General features: G+C 48.1%; 1 protein-coding gene across 3 annotated transcripts in view; it reads left to right on the top strand.

The window, feature by feature from the left end:
- The window catches only part of LOC131492158 (contactin-associated protein-like 3), a 194680-nt gene that overhangs the window by 34110 nt on the left and 142579 nt on the right, over window positions 1-17991 (top strand). For all 3 annotated transcript variants that reach the window (XM_058695863.1, XM_058695862.1, XM_058695861.1), the window contains one exon: window positions 12166-12359. In XM_058695863.1, the coding sequence (XP_058551846.1) occupies window positions 12166-12359 (194 nt within the window). The remainder of the gene's footprint in view (window positions 1-12165; window positions 12360-17991) is intronic.

Raw genomic sequence — 17991 nt, 5'->3', positions numbered from 1 at the left:
CCCGCTGTTGACCTGACGACCACCTTCATGGCCGTTTACTATGAAGAAGCATTTCTGGCCAGATATTTACTCCTCCAGATAATTACAAAGCATCATTCATGATAATTTTTAGCATTCCAGTAAAAATATCTTCTCATTTGAAGCTAGGTTCCAATTAATAATTAAATGATCAGAGGCACCTGGGTGGCGCAGTTGGTTAAGTGTCCAACCCTTGATGTCGGCGCAGGTCATGATCTCACTGTTTGTGAGTCTGAGCCCCGAGTCAGGTCCTGTGCTGACGGCATGGTGCCTGCTTGACATTTTCTCTTCCCCTCTCTGCCCCTCCCCTTCTTGGGCTCGCACATGTCCCCCCCCCCCAAAAAAAAAATAAATAAACATTAAAAAAATAAATGATCAAATTTACTATTTTTGGTCTGGTGGTTACTCTAATAGCCAGCTCAACATCTAAACTTTCCAGTGGTTGCCCAAAGACTGTCAAAACTAAATAAGCACCATATTTAATTAGTTTAAAGAATCCCAACGGGCCTGTGTATTGTGTTTCTGATTTGCAGGGACAGAATATCTTTATGATTCAGGCCTCTTGTGCTGTCAGTATGGTGACACTGGGAAGTTTATAAACATTAGAAGGGAAAATGCTGATGTTTGAGATGAATTTATTTCTACTACATTTAATTAAGAAATTAATAACAGCATATGATAAGCAGCCTTTATAAAATGGTAAGTATAAAGCTTATTTATTATGTTTAGACCACTCTTGTTGCAAATTTAATTTTTTTAAGAGAGTGGCAATCAACTGACGAGGTTGTTGCTACTCTAATTGTACACAATGCACATTTCACTGACTGTTCCTTCATTTTACCCTCTGATTTCATACGCATTCCTAAAATGAGACTGAGATACACAGTTTATCAATCAATATTCCTTCGGAAGGATTATCTGTATATATTTTCTGTTAAAAGCCAGCATCCCAGATTCTTTCCTGCCATTTCCTTTGCCTTTGTAAATGCTGGAGAATGTGTTGGTTCACTTCAGTTTAGGGTATTATGATGCAAAATGTGAATTGTATAAAATGTGGATGATTATAATGATGATGATGATTCTTCATACATAGTAGTTTTAGCTTTTTTGAAACTAATGTGCGTGATCTGCTGACGAAGATCTTGTTAGATTACCTGATTGTATGACTAGTTTCCTTGGTCTGTGTTGTGGGACTTGGAGGTTTTAAAGAAGGTGGTCTTTCTTACCTTCCTAGTTTCTTATTTTGCATAGAAGTCATTGAGCTTTTACGACTTTGTATGAAAAATTAGAAATATCTGAAATATCATGGCCTCTTCCGGGAATTTTATATATAGCTGATCACTGCATAGAGTAGTAAGAATATATATCTGCAAGTCCCCCCCCGCTCCTGAACCCCCCCTCCCGAGCAGGGTTCAAGGGGTTCAGAAAGCCATGACTCCTGACTCCTACATAACCACGTTTTTCAGTGTTTTCTTGTGAGTTCTCTAATGGAAGTGCCAGTCATTGTGGAAATAATGCTGAGTTAGTATCCTCTCTCAACATAAGACTAAGTGCTCCTGTAATTTATTTTTGAAATCTCTATTCGGGTTCCTTTAAAGTTCCCATTTTGATGTCCGGAGTTGGGTTCCCGATGATACACTGCACAAAATGCCCACACTGATGCAATGCACGCTACTGTTTTATACAAAGGAACATAAATTGCCGAAAAGTTAGCATCCCCATGTGCCTGAATGTGTAATTTTTCAAAACTGATAGATTTTAAGAAGTAAATCATAGACACATACATTTATTCATGTACCTGCTCCAGAAAATTGATGCCATTAGATAAAAGTGTAAAGTCCTTGAAAATTGGGTTTGATCGTTCATATTGGCTGATTTTGTTTCCATCAATATTAAATTGAATATTTCCTAAAATTACAAGTTATCTAATATTTCTTATGCAAAATCAAGACTGCAGGAATCTGGCTGTATAATATAAATAAGAACATGCTTGACTTCATATCTGTCTTCTCAAAAATCTCCTAAAGACTCTTTGTACTCCAAGTTCATGCAGACAAAAGTTAATTAACAAAAACAGCCCCTCCCCGCCAACTATGTTCTAGTAAGCCATGCTGGACTTGTACTCTGCATTTTGCTTGTGAAATAGCCTTCTGTGTTTTTCCAATTATTGTTACTCCGGGTGACCCTTCCTCCGGCTGGCTCAGTAGCACTGCAGAGGCTGTTTTCCAGCTCTGGACACCATGTTCTTTTCAGTCATGTGATCTGTAAGTGCAGGCGTGATGGTGAGATGCGTGGTCTTGCCGGAAGCTATTTGAAATTGACTAGGAAGACACATGCACACACGCTGTCCTCCCTGTGTGTTCCCCTCAAATGCTTGCATGAACACTCACTTTGAGAGAGACGAGCTGCTCTGTTCCTCACCCGGATGCTGAACATCATGGGTTTTAATGCAGCAAGTCACCTCGTTGGTGACAATGCAGTGAGAGTGCTTTAAACTTAACTTTATTGGGGCACCTGGTCAGTTAAGCGCCCAACTCTTGATTTCAGCTCAGGTCATGATCTCACACTTTGTGAGATCGAGCCCCGTGTCAGGCTTCATGCTGACAATGTGGTGTGGGACCTGCCTGGGACCCTGTCTCTCCCTCCCTCTCTCTCTGCCCCTCCCCCACTTGTTCTCTTTTTCTCTCTCTCTCAAAATAAATACACATTAAAAAGAATAAACTTAGGGGAAACCTGGGTAGCTCCGTCGGTTAAGTGTCCGACTTCGGCTCAGGTCATGATCTCACAGTCTGTGAATTCGAGCCCCGTGTCAGGGCCTGTGCTGACAGCTCGGAGCCTGCTTCCGATTCCGTGTCTCCCTCTCTCTGTGCCCTTCCCCTGTTTGCACTCTGTCTCTCTCTCAAAAATAAGTAAACATTAAAAAATAAAAAAAGTAAACAACTTTCTCAAAAACGGCGTTTCAGGATACCACGTTAATTGTTGCACACAGAAAGTAAATGGGGGAAAACTGAACCGACCAGGTGTTTTCTTTTCTCTTTGAATTTTCCATCTTTCCCATATGGAGACGTTGAGCCCATAAAATGCAGACTGCATTACTGGGCAGAGTCAGGAAAGATTTTTGTCTAATGATGCCAATACAATTCATGGCTGAGCATTTCAGAAACTGTTCTCAGATTTACAGTGTTTATTTCTCGGTAATGAAGTTGAGTGACAAGTACAAGTTTATACCGTAGGTTTTAGCAAGATGAAGAAAACTGACTACATTAGGGAAAGTGCTTAGATACGCTTTCTTATAACATGGGGACTCCGATTACTTGAACTCTGCAATATTCTAAACGGGACATGATGTAAAAGTCATTGGCTTTTAACAAAGAAATGTTTTTAAAAATTGAAAAAGTAAAGTAAAAATGTGTCAACTCCCGACATGCATCAAAATATTACCTCAAAAATGTTTGATGCAAATCTCATAATAGTAAACTTTTCTGTCATGTTTTTTTTTCCATTAAATTGTAGTTCCTGTATATTCCTACCTTTTGTTCACAGGCCAGGAGGCTGATGGAACTGGCCGGTATTCCCAGACGAGAGACTGGGCAATTCAAATTGCAGTGAAGGGTCTTGGACACCAGATTCTGAATTCTGTGTATCTGTCCTGCTTAAAAGTTTTTAGACCTAGTAGGACTAATACACATTCTCTTTTTACTTTTTTTTAAAGTTTGTTTATTTATTTATTTAGTTAGTTAGTTATTGGGAGAGTACGAGCAGGGGAGGGGCAGAGAGGGACGGAGAGAGAGAGACAGAGCGCAGGCTGGGGAGAGGCAGAGAGAAAGGGAGACGCAAAACCCAAAGCAGGCTCCAGGCTCCGAGCTGTCAGCACAGAGCCTGACGTGGGGCTCCAACCCATGAACTGTGAGATTATGATCTGACCCAAAGTCGACGCTTAACTGACTGAGCCACCCAGGCATCCCATGCACATTCTCTTTTTAAACCACAATTTATTTTCTTTCCCTTCCCTTCCCTTCCCTTCCCTTCCCTTCCCTTCCCTTCCCTTCCCTTCTGTCTTTCTTTCCCCTCCCTCCCTCCCTTCCTCCTTCCTTCCTCCTCTCCTCTCCTCTCCTCCCCTCCCCTCCTCTCTTCTCCTCTCCCTCCTGAAATAACTTTGCAGATGCACTGTGGATACTGAGTGCAGTGGGCAGGCCAAACATAAGAGCATTGATGCAAAATATGCCCACGTACTAAAGCACAGAGCGCTGTCTCTGTGGCCGTGCAGCTTTATTAAATCACAGCTTGTCTAAAATGCAAGATGGCAGCATGTGGGAAGAGAAGCCTGAACAGCAGGGTGTGTGTTGACCTTACTGTAGAGTTGTCACACGGACCACACACGGAGCTGCGCTGATCCTCCCAGAGCCCTCCTCAAGCTCCAGAGTCTCCGGGTTCCTGCCATGGAGTCTGTGGTACTTGATGAGACAAACCAGAACAAACCCAGCGTTTTCCAGTGTCGCCAGTGACCTTCAGCGAGGCGGTGTTGTTGGTCCTTTTCTCTCCCAAGCAGCCCAAAATTATAGAACTACCCTAGGAGGAGGGAGTCCTCCCTCTCTTCCAGATTCAGTGGCCTCTAATGGGTGGGTGAGTGTCTCCTGAAGATGCTCAGATTTCTGAGCATTTTTTCCTGCTCTTTTCAAGACCACGTTTGGGTGAGGACGGGCTCATGCCGTCCTGGAGCTGGATGGTGGGAGGGACTCCCTCTGCTGTCTGCTGAGGGTAGGTTGTTCGCTCTTAACCCTGCGGGTTAGTTGGCATCCTCTCCCAAAGCCCGTGGTGGTTATGCCTCATGGCGCTTTCTTGGCAAGAAAGCCCTGGGTCCTCTGTCCCTTGAGGAATATACGTCCCATGTCACTTCCGGGCTCCCTGAGATCTGACCGTGAGTCTCACCTGGTTTCCGGCCTGAGCCCTCCATTACCCGTTTAACTTGCTCTTGCCAAGTTGACCTTCTGTTCAGATCGAGTCGGGACTCTCACTTTAGCTTCTGTGTCCCCTTTTGATGGCCGGTGGTGAATTCTGGGTCACCATGCCGAGGGGAAAAGAGCACCGCATGGTTTTGTCCTGGCAACTTAGGCCCAGAAGTGACCTGTCACTTCCACTCACGGCTTGTTGGCCAGAGTTGGTCATGTAGCCTTGCCCCCCCCCAGCAAGGGGCCTGGACTGCTGTCCTCCACGTGCCCAGAAGGGAGAAAGCAGGCAGCATTTGGCAAACAGTGTAGTGACCGCATGGCCCCTACCAGCGCATCTCCCAGAATTCCAGCGGAAGCCAAGCCAAAGCCGGTCCTCTGCTCTTTGCTTATTCCTCTCCCTTTTCTTGGTCCACGGGCTTCATTCCCGAGCAGAGGTATCTGACTCACCTTGTGCAGCCACCTTCACTCGTCCTCCATTCCGGCTCTTTCCAAGGCCCCCGGTTCCCAGCTTCTCTTCCTGTCCCACACCAACTCCTCACGCATTGGGGTTCCTATTTTTCTGAGTTGTTCTTTGCCCTCTTGGCGTCTCTGGGGCTCAGTGGTATAATGGTCACTGGCCACCAGGATTTGCTGGACAAAAAGAGTGAAAAACACAGCAACTTAACTTTTCAGAGTTATTTGTGGTGTTTATAATCTGCATAGTAAGTGCCTCACGGCGGCCATAATTTTGCCGTGAGAGTTTTCACTTTTCCAAGAGTCAGCAGTGCCTGTGACAAACGGGGCAACTTCCCACATGGTGTGTGGCAGCCTTTCTAAGGGCTTATCACATTCTAAAATAGTTGTCCAGAAAATTCTAGTCTGGGCTCTTTTCGAATGAATTCACTTTTTGTATCACTCATAATATACAGAGAGGTTCATATAAGTTATTTATTTAACAATACCTTTTTAAAAAATTTATTTATTTTGAGAGAGAGACAGCAGGAATGTGAGCGGGGGAAGGGCAGAGAGAGAGAGAGAGAGAGAGAGAGAGAGAGAGAATCCCAAGCAGGCTTTGCACTGTCAGCACAGAGCCCAATGTGGGGCTCCAACCCACGAACCGTGAGATCGTGACCTGAGCCAAAATCAAGAGTTGGACGCTTGGGACGCCTGGGTGGCTCAGTTGGTTAAGTGTCTGACTTCAGCTCAGGTCATGATTTCACAGTTCATGGGTTCAAGATCTGTGTCGCGTTCTGTGCTGACAGCTCAGGGCCTGGAGTCTGCTTCACGTTCTGTGTCTCCCTCTCTCTCTCTCTGCCCCTTCCCTGCTCATACTCTTTCTCTCGGTCTCTCATAAACGAATGTTAAAAAAAAAAAAAAAAAGGAGTTGGACGCTTAACTGACTGAGCCACCCGGGCGTTCCAACAGTTATGTACCTTTGGCATATATTATGATGTCTTCGTTCACTGAACTTCTAATACGCATCATCCCTACAGAGCTGCATTTTGTCTGATCCCTTCACACGCTTCTCCAGGGTCTCCCATCCACCCACATTTAGCTGTATTGCCCCTTCTAGGGATTTCCTTTTTTTTTTTTCTTTTTTTTAATTCTCTTCAGGACCCCCGGTAAAAGTGCACCTGCTAAGGTGACCTTCCTTTCTGCCAAAGTGGTCAGGTCCAATCAGCAATCTTTCGTGAGGCCCCTGGGATCCCTCACGGTACCTAGATGCCACGTTAAAATCAAGCACACGGGTGTCCTGAACGGCACGCGTCTCTTGTGACGCAGGAAGATCGTAGCCCGTGACAGAGGCTGGTGGGACCTCTCGGTGGGCCCTGTGGTCAGCCGCTCTACAGCTCTGCAGAGACCTGCCCGGACTAGGGGCCGCCTGGGAGACGGTGATTCAGGGGCTCACTGTTCTCATGATTCTTGCAGCTCGGCTCTTTTCCTGTCGCCACGTTTCCTCTAAGGAAATCAAACGGGACAGGCTTTGCTCTGACGCATTCAAGGGCCCTCCTGTGCCCCCTCCCAAAGGGCTCCCCGTCAGCACCAGGTCTCATCTTTTTCGCATTCATTAGAACACCCTATTTGGTAGAACAGGTAATCTGTACGTGACTCTTTTCATCCGAGGCTCTCACGGCGTGCTTACAGATTGTTACGAATTGAGCCGTATGACATCCTTAAAGGAAACGTAAGTTTTAGCGTCAGTGGGGTTTTTTCCCAGAGGCGTTTGGCTGACCGAGCGGCCACAAATGGGCGGATCATTGAGTTGTCTTGGTTTTATTTCTGAGCGTCTCACCCTTGCGTCTCCTGACATGACCCCGCACCGTATTTGATTTTTAGAAAAGGAGACAGAGCCTTAAGAAAAGCAGTGGAAATCCGTGAGGAGGGGGGAGCTCGGTGCCTGGACCCCTGCCCTCCCTGGCCGTCTGGACGCAGCAGAGGGAGGTGCTGCTGTTCCCGCTGGCCTCGAGGGTTGACTGCCCTCCTGTCTGTTCTGAACAACTCAGGGGGCCTCTCGAATGATGCCTTCACGGAATTAGGACACGTCCCAGAGTTGCCACTCCTCGTAAACATGGAGATTTCACGGGATATGAGGAGGCTCCGTCCCACGTTTTATTCGGTCGTAAATGAGGGACCGATTACATGTTCAGACGCTTCGAGGCTTGCCGGGCAATTCTTGTTCTATTTCTCAGGTGAGAAATGAGCAGAATCCTCTCACAGTCTTGTCCGTGCCGAGCTGCAAACAAGTAAGAACTGAAAAGCCTCACATCGACTCAGATCTGAGTGCTTCTCGAGGATATACGTTCCTGGAAAACCCGGTCAGGAACATACGTGAGCCCAGCAAAAGGAGACAGGCCGTCTCGATAGGTTTTTGTTTATTTTTCGCAGAAGGAGCCGCGGTAACGCACGCTCGGTGCCAGAGGGCATCGAGAGTTTTCCCCGGGGATGCAGCACACACAGGGAGCTTCCGGAAGCCACGCGTCAATGGTTCACTGGCCTCGCAGTCAAATCTCAAACTGACCAGCGCGCCCCTGTTTTTATTTAACTGTGGACTTGTCTGTTCACAAAACCATTACAGGCTACCTTTGCACTGCGTATAGCAATCTGGTTCACAAGTAGGCACCCGCGTGTGACTTTCCCCTTAGGGATGCACTTTTTGGGAAACGTCCCTCCCCACTCGCCACCCCCCACCTCCCCCACCCTCCCCCCTGCCCAGGAATGCAGGAAGCACTTCGGGAAGGGGATCCAGAAGGGGATCGGAGCACGCCTAAGGCAGACCCAGAGCGGGGTTTCTGTGCTGGCTCCTTCCTGAGAGCCCGAAACGCCCCGTGTAGGTAGCTGGGGTTGCTTCCTAAGGAATCCGAGCTGCAGCAAATGTGCCGAGACCCTCAGCAACGTCGGCAGGGTTGTGACACGGGCTTCAGCGTGTCGAGCCCCAGGATCTCTGAGTAGGGAGATCTGGGGTTGTCTGCGTGCTGGCCCTTCTTTCCCAGGGAGACACTCTGGTGCCCTTCCCTGTCGCCCTGCGCCCCGCCCGGAACTCCGAGTAAAGCTTCTGTGAATTAGGATGTGTGCCAGGGAGCTAAGGACCCTCACAACCGGGTGAGATCCCATTTGAGACAATGGAATAATGACCTTGGGGGGAAGCTTCCCTTGGCAGTGGTCTCAACTTCACCACTTACTTGCTCAGCGTTTGGATGCCCTCAAGATGGGTGGGTGTGGTCACGTCAAGTTAACCCACTTGACCTTTGCTCCCTTGGGTATCTCCCTGCTCTGGAACTCTTTGACACTTGAAGAAGGCACAAGCTTTTGCTTTTCGCTTCTGGGCGATGTTCCTCTCTGCGTAAAGCCAGCAGTTACGAGAGCGCGTGCCCCGTGGCCACCGGGAGCAGCAGTCACTGTCGTGATTAGTGGACAGAGTAATTAAGGCCCAAGTGAGCGTTTCCTGTTCAACCCTTCCTGTCCCCGAGGAATTGTCGCTGCCTGTGTCTGGGCTGACCTGAGGGGCAGGAAGCAATCACACAGGAGTAACCAGAGACAGGAACCTTCCAATAGATCGACATAAAATACAGTCTGGTTATTGGTAGGCAGCCCACACTGCCTAACTGTGAAACCGCAGGGGTATTTTCTTAGAGGGGGTGGAGGGTGGGAAGGGGGCCCGAGCTTTGATGACACATCCTCACGGATGCTTAACACCTCCTCTGGCCGAGTCCTCCCTCCAGGCCGAACACACGCCTACCACACTTTCCCTAGGAGTGAGAAGGCTGTTTGGCGATCCAGGCACTGGACCCTCGTTCTGTGAAAGTTGGGCCCTCTGGATGTGTTTTCCGTGGTACAAATTGGGACGCTTTGTTCCGCAAGGGCCTGAGGTGGGACAGAGGCAGGTGGTGGGGGAAAAAGACCCCGTACGACATCCTTAAAGGAAACGTAAGTTTTAGCACGGTGCACGCAGGAAGGAATGCACGGCAGCCCGAGTCATTACCCAGCAGCGATCTGGGGACGACCCGGGACCCTGTTCCCTGCTGAAAGTGAACTGCCCCGTGGCACAGGGGGTCCTCAAGCTCTGTTCCTTTATCAAGTACCTAGTTAATCACATAGCTTAATTTGCATACTGGTAGCATCGGAAGTGTTCAGGGTCTGTTACCTGTAGGGAACGGGTAGGCGTTGAAGGCCGCTTGGCATGTGGGAGAGGCTGGGCCAGGGCAACATGCTGGAAACATCCCCGTCTGTTTACTCCCTGTGCTATTCTCCGGTACCGTCCTAATGGTATTTCCTTGGCTTCAAGGGAGACGAAAAATGACACAGAAAGATCACGAAATGCAAAAAAGGGTATCGTTAGTACCTTCTTTAGAACTTTAATACCAACCAGCCTGAGCTGGGAGACAGGACGTTATGTAGTTTCTTAGAGACTTGAACTGATTCGTATAAAATTTCCAGCGTGGCATCTCCAAGTCAAGATGATCAGCTAAATGACAACCCCTAGGTTTTAACTTTATTTTTGTGACAACCGTAAAACCACCCACAGTGGCAGAGTAGTGTCCCCAGGACTGTTAGTTCTCAGCTGGAATCCAGAAGGAGGGTGGCTCAGTCGGTGAAGCATCAGGCTCTTATTTTCCGCCTAGGTCATGATCTCATGCTTCATGGGTTCGAGCCCCGAGTCAGGCTCCACACTGTTAACACAGAGATTGGGATTGTCTCTCTCCCTGTCTCTCTCTGCCATTACCCCGCTATCTCTCTCTCTCTCTCTCAAAATGAATACATACACTTAAAAACAATTTGTAGAATCTGGAAGGACTTCCATTTCTCAACTTAGTGGGACCCTTGGACAAAGCAGTAGAACTATAGGAGTGCTGGATGACAGCCAGGCCTGTCACTCGAGACAAGGGAAGACTGAGAAACTGTCCCAGGTTGGAGGACACGGTCCCTAAATAGGATCCTGGTGCAGACACAGGGAGCTAATGGGAAAACTGGAGAAACCAAGATAAAGTTCATCCTTGTAATTACTGTTGTACCCGTGTAGATATCTTAGTTTTAATGTTTGTTTATTTTGAAAGACAGCGAGCATGAGTGGGGGAGGGACAGAGAGAGAGGGACAGCGAGAGAATCCCAAGCAGGCTCCTCACTGTCAGCCCAGAGCCCGATGCAGGGCTCGATCCCGTGAACCCTGAGATCACGACCTGAGCCCAAATCAAGAGCCGCCCGGACGCCCCTGTAAATCTCTTAGTTTGGATAAAAGTACCATGATGGTGTAAGGTGTTATCTGTCGGGGAAATTGAGTAAAAAGCAAACAGGAATCCCCTGTACACGTTTGCGGCTCTTTTGTCCATGGGAAATTCTTTCAGAATGAGAAGTTCAGAACTGCATTGCAGAACAACCGAAATTGCAGCGTATTTAGGATTCTGAGTCCAAGGAGAAGGCATTGTGCCTGTGGTACGTCGAGAGGAAAATGTGCAGTATTTGAGCAAAGATTCACGGCAGGAAAACGGGCAAATCTTAGAAAGGATCTGGGCTCTAAAGAACTTGGAAGCTTTAGACTTCGCTAAAAGGTTGTACACCGAGTGCTGCTCGTGGAAGACGCGGGGAAGAAGTGCACGCGCTCACCTCCGGTGATGCCCCCACACCCCGATGCAAGCGCCCCGCTTCTGTTCCCCTCCGAGTGCCACGCGACCATGTCACGCCCCTCCTGACACACAGCCAGTCCTGGTGGCTCTAGCCTCCCGAGCGTGGATGTCAATCAGAGCTCCCGATGAGAAGATAGTAACTGTTGTCTAACGCATTAGACCTTATCATGAGGACCTCAAGTCAGGTGTCAGAACAGTGGGGCAAAATAAAAAACAAACCGCTTTTGTCCTATTAGGGATGGTTTCCATCCCACGTGTCTTCTAGACATGGATAAGTAGCAAAATACGAATTCCGGAATGCATCTCGAAGACCCAAACACGTCAGCCGAACGCCTCCGGGTAGTTCTAATTTTTCTGTTTCTCATCGGCACCGGACAAAGCCGAGCGCCGTGATTCCTGTTCTGCACCTGTTGTCTGGAAACCTGAGAAAGCCCTTGCCTGTCACTAGCTCTGGGCTCTCCCTGCACCTCCCTGCTGCCTCTCAGGGCTCTCCCTCCCTGCGCAGAGAAACCTTCCCCTCCTCCCCCTGCCACGCTGCATTTCAAATCGTTCTTTGAAACGTCTGTTTCTCGCGTGAATCTGTGAGCATATCGAGTGTAGGACTGTGCCCTCGCCCCTTTCCTTATCCCAATATGTAATACTGTACTTGCTCACGTCGGCATTACAGAATTAAGTCTCTCTCGTTCTACCATGGTCTGAATAGTTTCCTTTAGGTCCAGCCAAGGGTAGGTCATACATAAAGGCCAGTAAAGACACCCTTCCGAGCGTTGACGTGGCAGGTTCAACCGTCCACCTGTTGCGTTAAGCACTTTCGCTTTATTGGGAACCACCGGGGAGTTGGGGGTTATGAGCCAGAAACCAAAGTAATTTATGTAGGATTCATCTATTTACTTAACCCGTGGTTTTGAGTCTGTGTGTGTGTGTGTGTGTGTGTGTGTGTGTGTGTGTAATTAAGAGCAGTTAGACGTTCCAGAATTTGAAACTGTGATTTTCATAAATTTTATTTATGATCCCCTTCTTACAGGATAGGATAGATCTCAAAGATTTCTTTCCCCTTACTGGTTTTTTTTTTTTTTTCCTGTTTCTGTTTCCACTAAAAGGGGCTGGTGGCTGGTCTCCACGCGTGTCAGATAAATACCAGTGGCTGCAGATTGACCTCGGAGAGAGAATGGAGGTCACAGCTGTGGCCACCCAGGGAGGATACGGGAGCTCCGACTGGGTGACCGGCTACGTCCTTATGTTCAGTGATGGCGGGAGGAACTGGCAGCTGTATCGGCGAGAAGAAAGCATCTCGGTACGTTCCTTCCCTGCGAGTGGGTCTGTCAGAGCATGAATTATGCCAATTACTGCCTGTTGCTGCAAATCTGTCGGATCAAGTATAGAATGGAGCCTCCTAAATTACTCGAAAAGTGTTTCCAAGCGACTGTAAGACACATGTGGCATTTTAAAATGTGCTGCCCATGTATAATTTATGAAATAAGTAAAACAATTTTGTAATGTAGTGAAATATTGAAAATGTCTTCCCATGATTCCTTAACATAGTGTGAAATCTAAGGAATAAAGCCACATACACAACCTACTGTATTTTTTGTTCCAGAACCCAGCGGCTGGTGTTGCCTTGGTGTTGTCCAATTAAGTAAATTCATTCTTCTGTGTCCTCCGATTAAGTGAGATTTCTGGAAAACCCCAAACGTTTAAAAATAGGTGTAATGGAGAGTCTCCCTATGGACGGCATGTTGGGGGACACAAATCCGGCTCCAACGGGAAATTGTGTACTTGGGTGGCCCCTTGTAATTCATGGGAGCTAGATCTCTGGGATTCTTTGGAATCGTGATTATTTTGCATCCGTGACATAGTTTCGACCTCTGATTACATATCGTGTTTCTTTTGGAAGAATTAAATTTTGCCTGCCTTTAAAAAAAATATTTAAATATTCATTTTAAGAGAGAGGGTGTGTGTGCATGCATGAGCGGAGAGGGAGGGAGGGAGAGGGAGAGAGAGAGAGAGAGAGAGAGAGAGAGAGAGTGAGAGAGAGAGAGAGACAGAGAGACAGAGAGTGAGTCTCAAGCAGGCTCTGTGCTGTCAGTGCAGAGCCCAGTCTGGAGCTCAGTTTCACAAACCGTGAGATCATGACCTGAGCCGAGATCAAGAGTCGGACGCTCAGCTGACTGAGCCAGCCAGGAGCCCCTTGCCTGACTTTTTGACTATGACACTATGTGAAATTTATTATCCAATAAGCATTTGTGGGGTTTTTTTAACGTTTATTTATTTTTGAGACAGAGAGAGACAGAGCATGAACGGGGGAGGGTCAGAGAGAGGCAGACACAGAATCCGAAGCAGGCTCCAGGCTCTGAGCTGTCAGCACAGAGCCCAGTGTGGGGCTCGAACCAATGAACTGTGAGATCATGACCTGAGCTGAAGTCGGACGTTTAACCAACCGAGCCACCCAGGTGCCCCTCTAATGTTTATTTTTGAGAGAGAGCGAGAGCTAGTGCGTGTGTAAGCAGGGGAGGGGTGGAGAGAGAGGGAGACAGAGGATCCGAAGCAGGCTTCAGGCTGTCAGTGCACAGAGCCCGACTTGGGGCTTCACGCGGGGCTGGAACCCACGAACCGTGAGATCGTGACCTGAGCCGAAGTCGGTCCCTTAACCGACTGAGCCACCCAGGAGCCCTGCATATTATGAAATGCTTAAAAATTTTTTCTCATCGTGGTAGGAGGAAAAGCATCAGCCAGGAAGCGGCCACTTGTTAGCACGTGACTTACCTCTAACACTGACAAACAGCACAATGACAATATTCCCCTCATTTGTCCCTAAATTGCCCCCATTTGCACTTCCTTAGAACTCTGTTACTCAGGATAACTTCATAGATCATGGCCTATTTAGTTTTTTTATCTCTGGACCTCTTGCTAGTTCACCAATAAATGCTGATGTAAATTGAATTAAGAAGAACTGGCCAGGTGTCTTAATAGGAGGTAAAACAGACTAGGAGAGGATTTGGGGTTTCAGGGCTGGCTGACTTCCCAAACCAGCAGTTGCCAAGTGTGTGATCAGAAGTAGATATTGACGTCGAGTTAATTCTTAGAACAGCAGGTCCAAAGCAGGGTTAAGATAAACATTAATTAAGAATGAGTGACAGTCAGGGGCGCCTGGGTTGGCTCTGCTGGTTGAGCATCTGACTTGTTTTCAGCTCAGGTCATGATCCCAGGGTTGTGGGATTGAGCCCTGTGTCGGGGTCTGTGCTGAGGGTGGGAGTCTGCTTAGGATTCTCTCTCCCTCTCTCTCTGTCTCTCCCTCTCCCTCTCTGTCCCTCCCTCTGCCCTCATCCCCGCTTTCTCTCTCTTACAAAAAAGAAGAACGAGTAACAGTTAAAGCTTAACGAAGCATCTACTTATATAGAGAACTTTTATTCAAAATTAAGTCCTGGTTTTGGAAATCAGGTAACTGAGAGTGCATGCTTAGTTTTTATTTCAAGTTTTTAAAGTTTATTTATTTGTTTTGAGAGAGAGAGAGAGAGAGAGAGAGCACGCACGGGAGGGGCAGAGAGAGAGAGAGAGAGAATGAGAATACCAAGCAGGCTCCGCACTGTTAGCGCAGAACCTGATACAGGGCTCCAACTCCCGAACGTGAGGTCAAGACCTGAGCGGAAATCAAGAGTTGGACGCGTAACCGAGCGAGCCACCCCGGCGCCGCTGATGTCAAATTTTTATTTACATTCTAGTTAGTTAACATATACGATAAAACTGGTTTCAGGTGTAGAGTTTAGTGCACGCCTGTTCTTAGTCGCGTTAACTACGGCTCATGTTTTTTACCCCCATCCCACTCTGATACATGGCTGAGAAATTGTGACAGTTCCTGTGTTTCGGCTCAGCAGCTCGGGGGAAACCATCTCCAAGCGTCACCATCTGGCACTTTGCTTCGAGGAGCCCAGGGGAGGTGGGGACAGGGATAGTGGCCTTACCGATCGGAGACCACGCAGGGGAGCGCCCCTCGGTCCTGCGCCCATCACACAGTAAGGACTGGTGTGGTGGCCTACCTCCCCGTCCTGGGGAGCTAAAGACCCGCCTTCCTCCTCTGCATCCCCAGAACTTCACGGTGCCTGGCCCCCAGCAGAAAGCTGGGACGCATTCGCTAGATGCGTGTGTGCGTGTGTGCGTGGGGTCTCCCTTCCGGCAGGAAGTCGCTCTTGAGTGACTGCTGTGCTCGAAAGCCCTTCGTCTCAGCGCAGGGGTCTCTGACACTCCACTGCAAAGGTTTCTTCTGCGTCTTGATCTCCGTTAGGAAAGGTGGCTCATCCTTGCCTTCTTTTGGTCCGTCACCGCGGCTTAAGTGGATTCGTTTCCTGCTCCGGGCCCGACTCTCTATACAGTTGACTCTGACAGCGGGACGCCCCACGAGGCGATAATTACGAGATTATATGTACAGTTTCTGGAAAAAGATGAGGCCGACTTGGCTGCTCTCTGGCCCTCTCACGTAGAGTCAGCGGCTCTTAATGACAACGGAGGCTCGATCCCTCCGTCAGGGTGTGGTTTTCATTACGGATCGCTGACCTTAATTGGAGAGTGAATTTGAGAGTCTAAACAAAATTCCCTTGAAAGGTTTACACTCTTCATTAGCGACACTTTGCCGTTTTCTTGGTTCCGTGCTGCCAGTGTAAGAAGTCACCGTGCCCTTTGCAGCCCGATGCAAGGCAGAGCTGTGATGTCACGGTTTCTGCAGGTCTGAAGTTGGGGTGTAACGGGCTGGGTCCTCTGTGTAGGGGGTGGGAAGGGCTGGGGAGATCCCGATGACCCCCCTCAGGTTGTGCGACTCACTGGGGGGCGGGGGGACTCACAGGACCAGTGTGTAGTCCTAAAACTGATGTTGAGAGGACACAAAGCAAAATCAGGAGAGAAGGAAGGTGCTTGGGGCGCAGCCCGTGGCAAACCAGTCATAAGCCCCCACGAGTCCTCTCCACGTGGACACCCATAGAACATGCTTCATTCCTCCTTAAGAAAGTTCTGGCAATCTGCGTGAGGTGTTGCAACCGTGGAAACTCATCAGACGCTCAACAGCCGGGGTATTTTTGGGGGGCTGGTCGCATAGGCACCCTCTGCCTTGTGAGACCCCCTACAAGGATGACGGTGTTGAGTATAAACTATACCGTTTGCACAAACGTTAGGCACAGTGAGCCGCTCTCATCATTAGGGTCTTGGGAACGGGCCAGCCTTGTGATTCGAACCAGTCCAGGTGATTTGAGAGTCCAGCCACACTGTAAGGAGGGGGTTCCGTGGTCTCTGTCTTGGCTGTACCCTAGAGCCTTCCCTGCCCCTTGCCTTCCCTGGGTTCGCTCCTGGCATTTATTTCCCTGTACAGAAGGGCGGGTTCAGAAGTCTGTGGACGCGCTGTGACTTGCCTGGCTCTGCCGAGGGGCCGTCGGGGAACGCGTGTCTGTGGTCGTCGGAAGAGCCCATGCCACCAGCCGGCTCCATCTGTCCCGCACTAGGGACTGAAGGCCCTGGATGGTGGGTGGAGCCATGTAAGGACCTAGTGGCCACCCTCATGAGACGGCCGTGTTATCAAATTTCCTGTCCTTCGTCTCTCTCTCCTTGAGCCTTGCCTTTCTTATATCTCTCTCTGCTTTTCTCTCCTTATCATCACATCTTTCTACTCCTGTCCTCTCCTTCTCTACAAGAGAGAGGGCCCAGATGACTCTAGGCCCCACATCTCCACCTGTGGTGCACAGACCATCGGTATCACCTGGGATCTCGATAGAAAATGGAATCTCAGGGGGACTGGATCTGGCCTACTAAATCCGAATCTGCATTTAAAGAAGATTCTCCGGGGATCCCAGAAGTGCTGACTGAGATGACCAAGGACATCTGTACATGCCTGGCTCACAGGGGGTCATGCCCCTGCTGGAGGACGCAGGTGTCCCACGCAGTGTCAGCCTGATCAGGCGATCCTCCCTGTAGGAACCTCACTCTGTTGTCCTGTGGCTGGAGAACACCCTCTTTCTCCCCAGCTGTCACCAACCTCGTGGGACACAAGCCCAGAGTGTCTTCTCGTTGCTTTTATTGACGAATAACAACCAAGTGCTTAAAGTTAGTTCCATCTTTGAGAACTATATTATTTCTTGAATCTGTACATTTTGCATTAATTAGAACTTCATTCTTTCCGTTTTGAACTCATCAGAACTCAAATTCAACGATTAGGTCCCGTGGGAACTCAAGACTGGGTTGTTACTCTGAATGCATTGACAACTTACAATTCAAGTGTATGTTTCTTCCCTGTGCAGGACGTTTGTGTGAAAAAGGAATTCTTCTAAGAACAGACTGGTAAACTGTATTTGAAAAAAAAAATAAAAGAAATTATTTGATATAAACATAGGATCTAGTATAACTAATTCTATTGAATAGATTCCTTTTTCCTTGAAAAAATGTGTATCAGTAGGTCCACAGCTGAAAATAAAATAGAAACAGCGAACCATTTGAAACTTTAGTCTACTTTTGGTAATTTATAACCTAAGCCAAGTAGAAAAATGTAGACTAATTAGTGAGGCTAATTAATATTGTATTGAAAGACACGACAACCTTACAGTGCTCTACAAGAGCGACAGAGGTGACCCCAAGGATTTAGGGTAGGAGAAATGACAGGGAAATATTGGAAGCAAGACAGATGGCACGAGGGGGTGTTCATTATATCTGCAGTGGTTTATCTGTTGGGGGGAAGGAGCTTAGGTACAGGTAACAAAATATTCACCCTGTTAAGTCCGGATCACAGGTACATGTGGGTATGGGTATGTTTGACATATTGCATAAATAAAAAAAAAATAATAAAAAATAAAGAACCGTGACTGCTTGGTATAAAAAGAAAGATCATGTGACCCATATGTGATTTCAGAATAGAGAGGGATAAGAACCGCGTCAAATTATCGTAGGAACGACTT

The sequence above is a fragment of the Neofelis nebulosa genome, chromosome 12, assembly GCF_028018385.1.
Source record: "Neofelis nebulosa isolate mNeoNeb1 chromosome 12, mNeoNeb1.pri, whole genome shotgun sequence".
In the NCBI taxonomy this organism is placed as follows: Eukaryota; Metazoa; Chordata; class Mammalia; order Carnivora; family Felidae; genus Neofelis; species Neofelis nebulosa.
The sequence above is the reverse complement of the archived record's forward strand: the minus strand, read 5'-3'. Positions and strand labels throughout refer to the sequence as shown.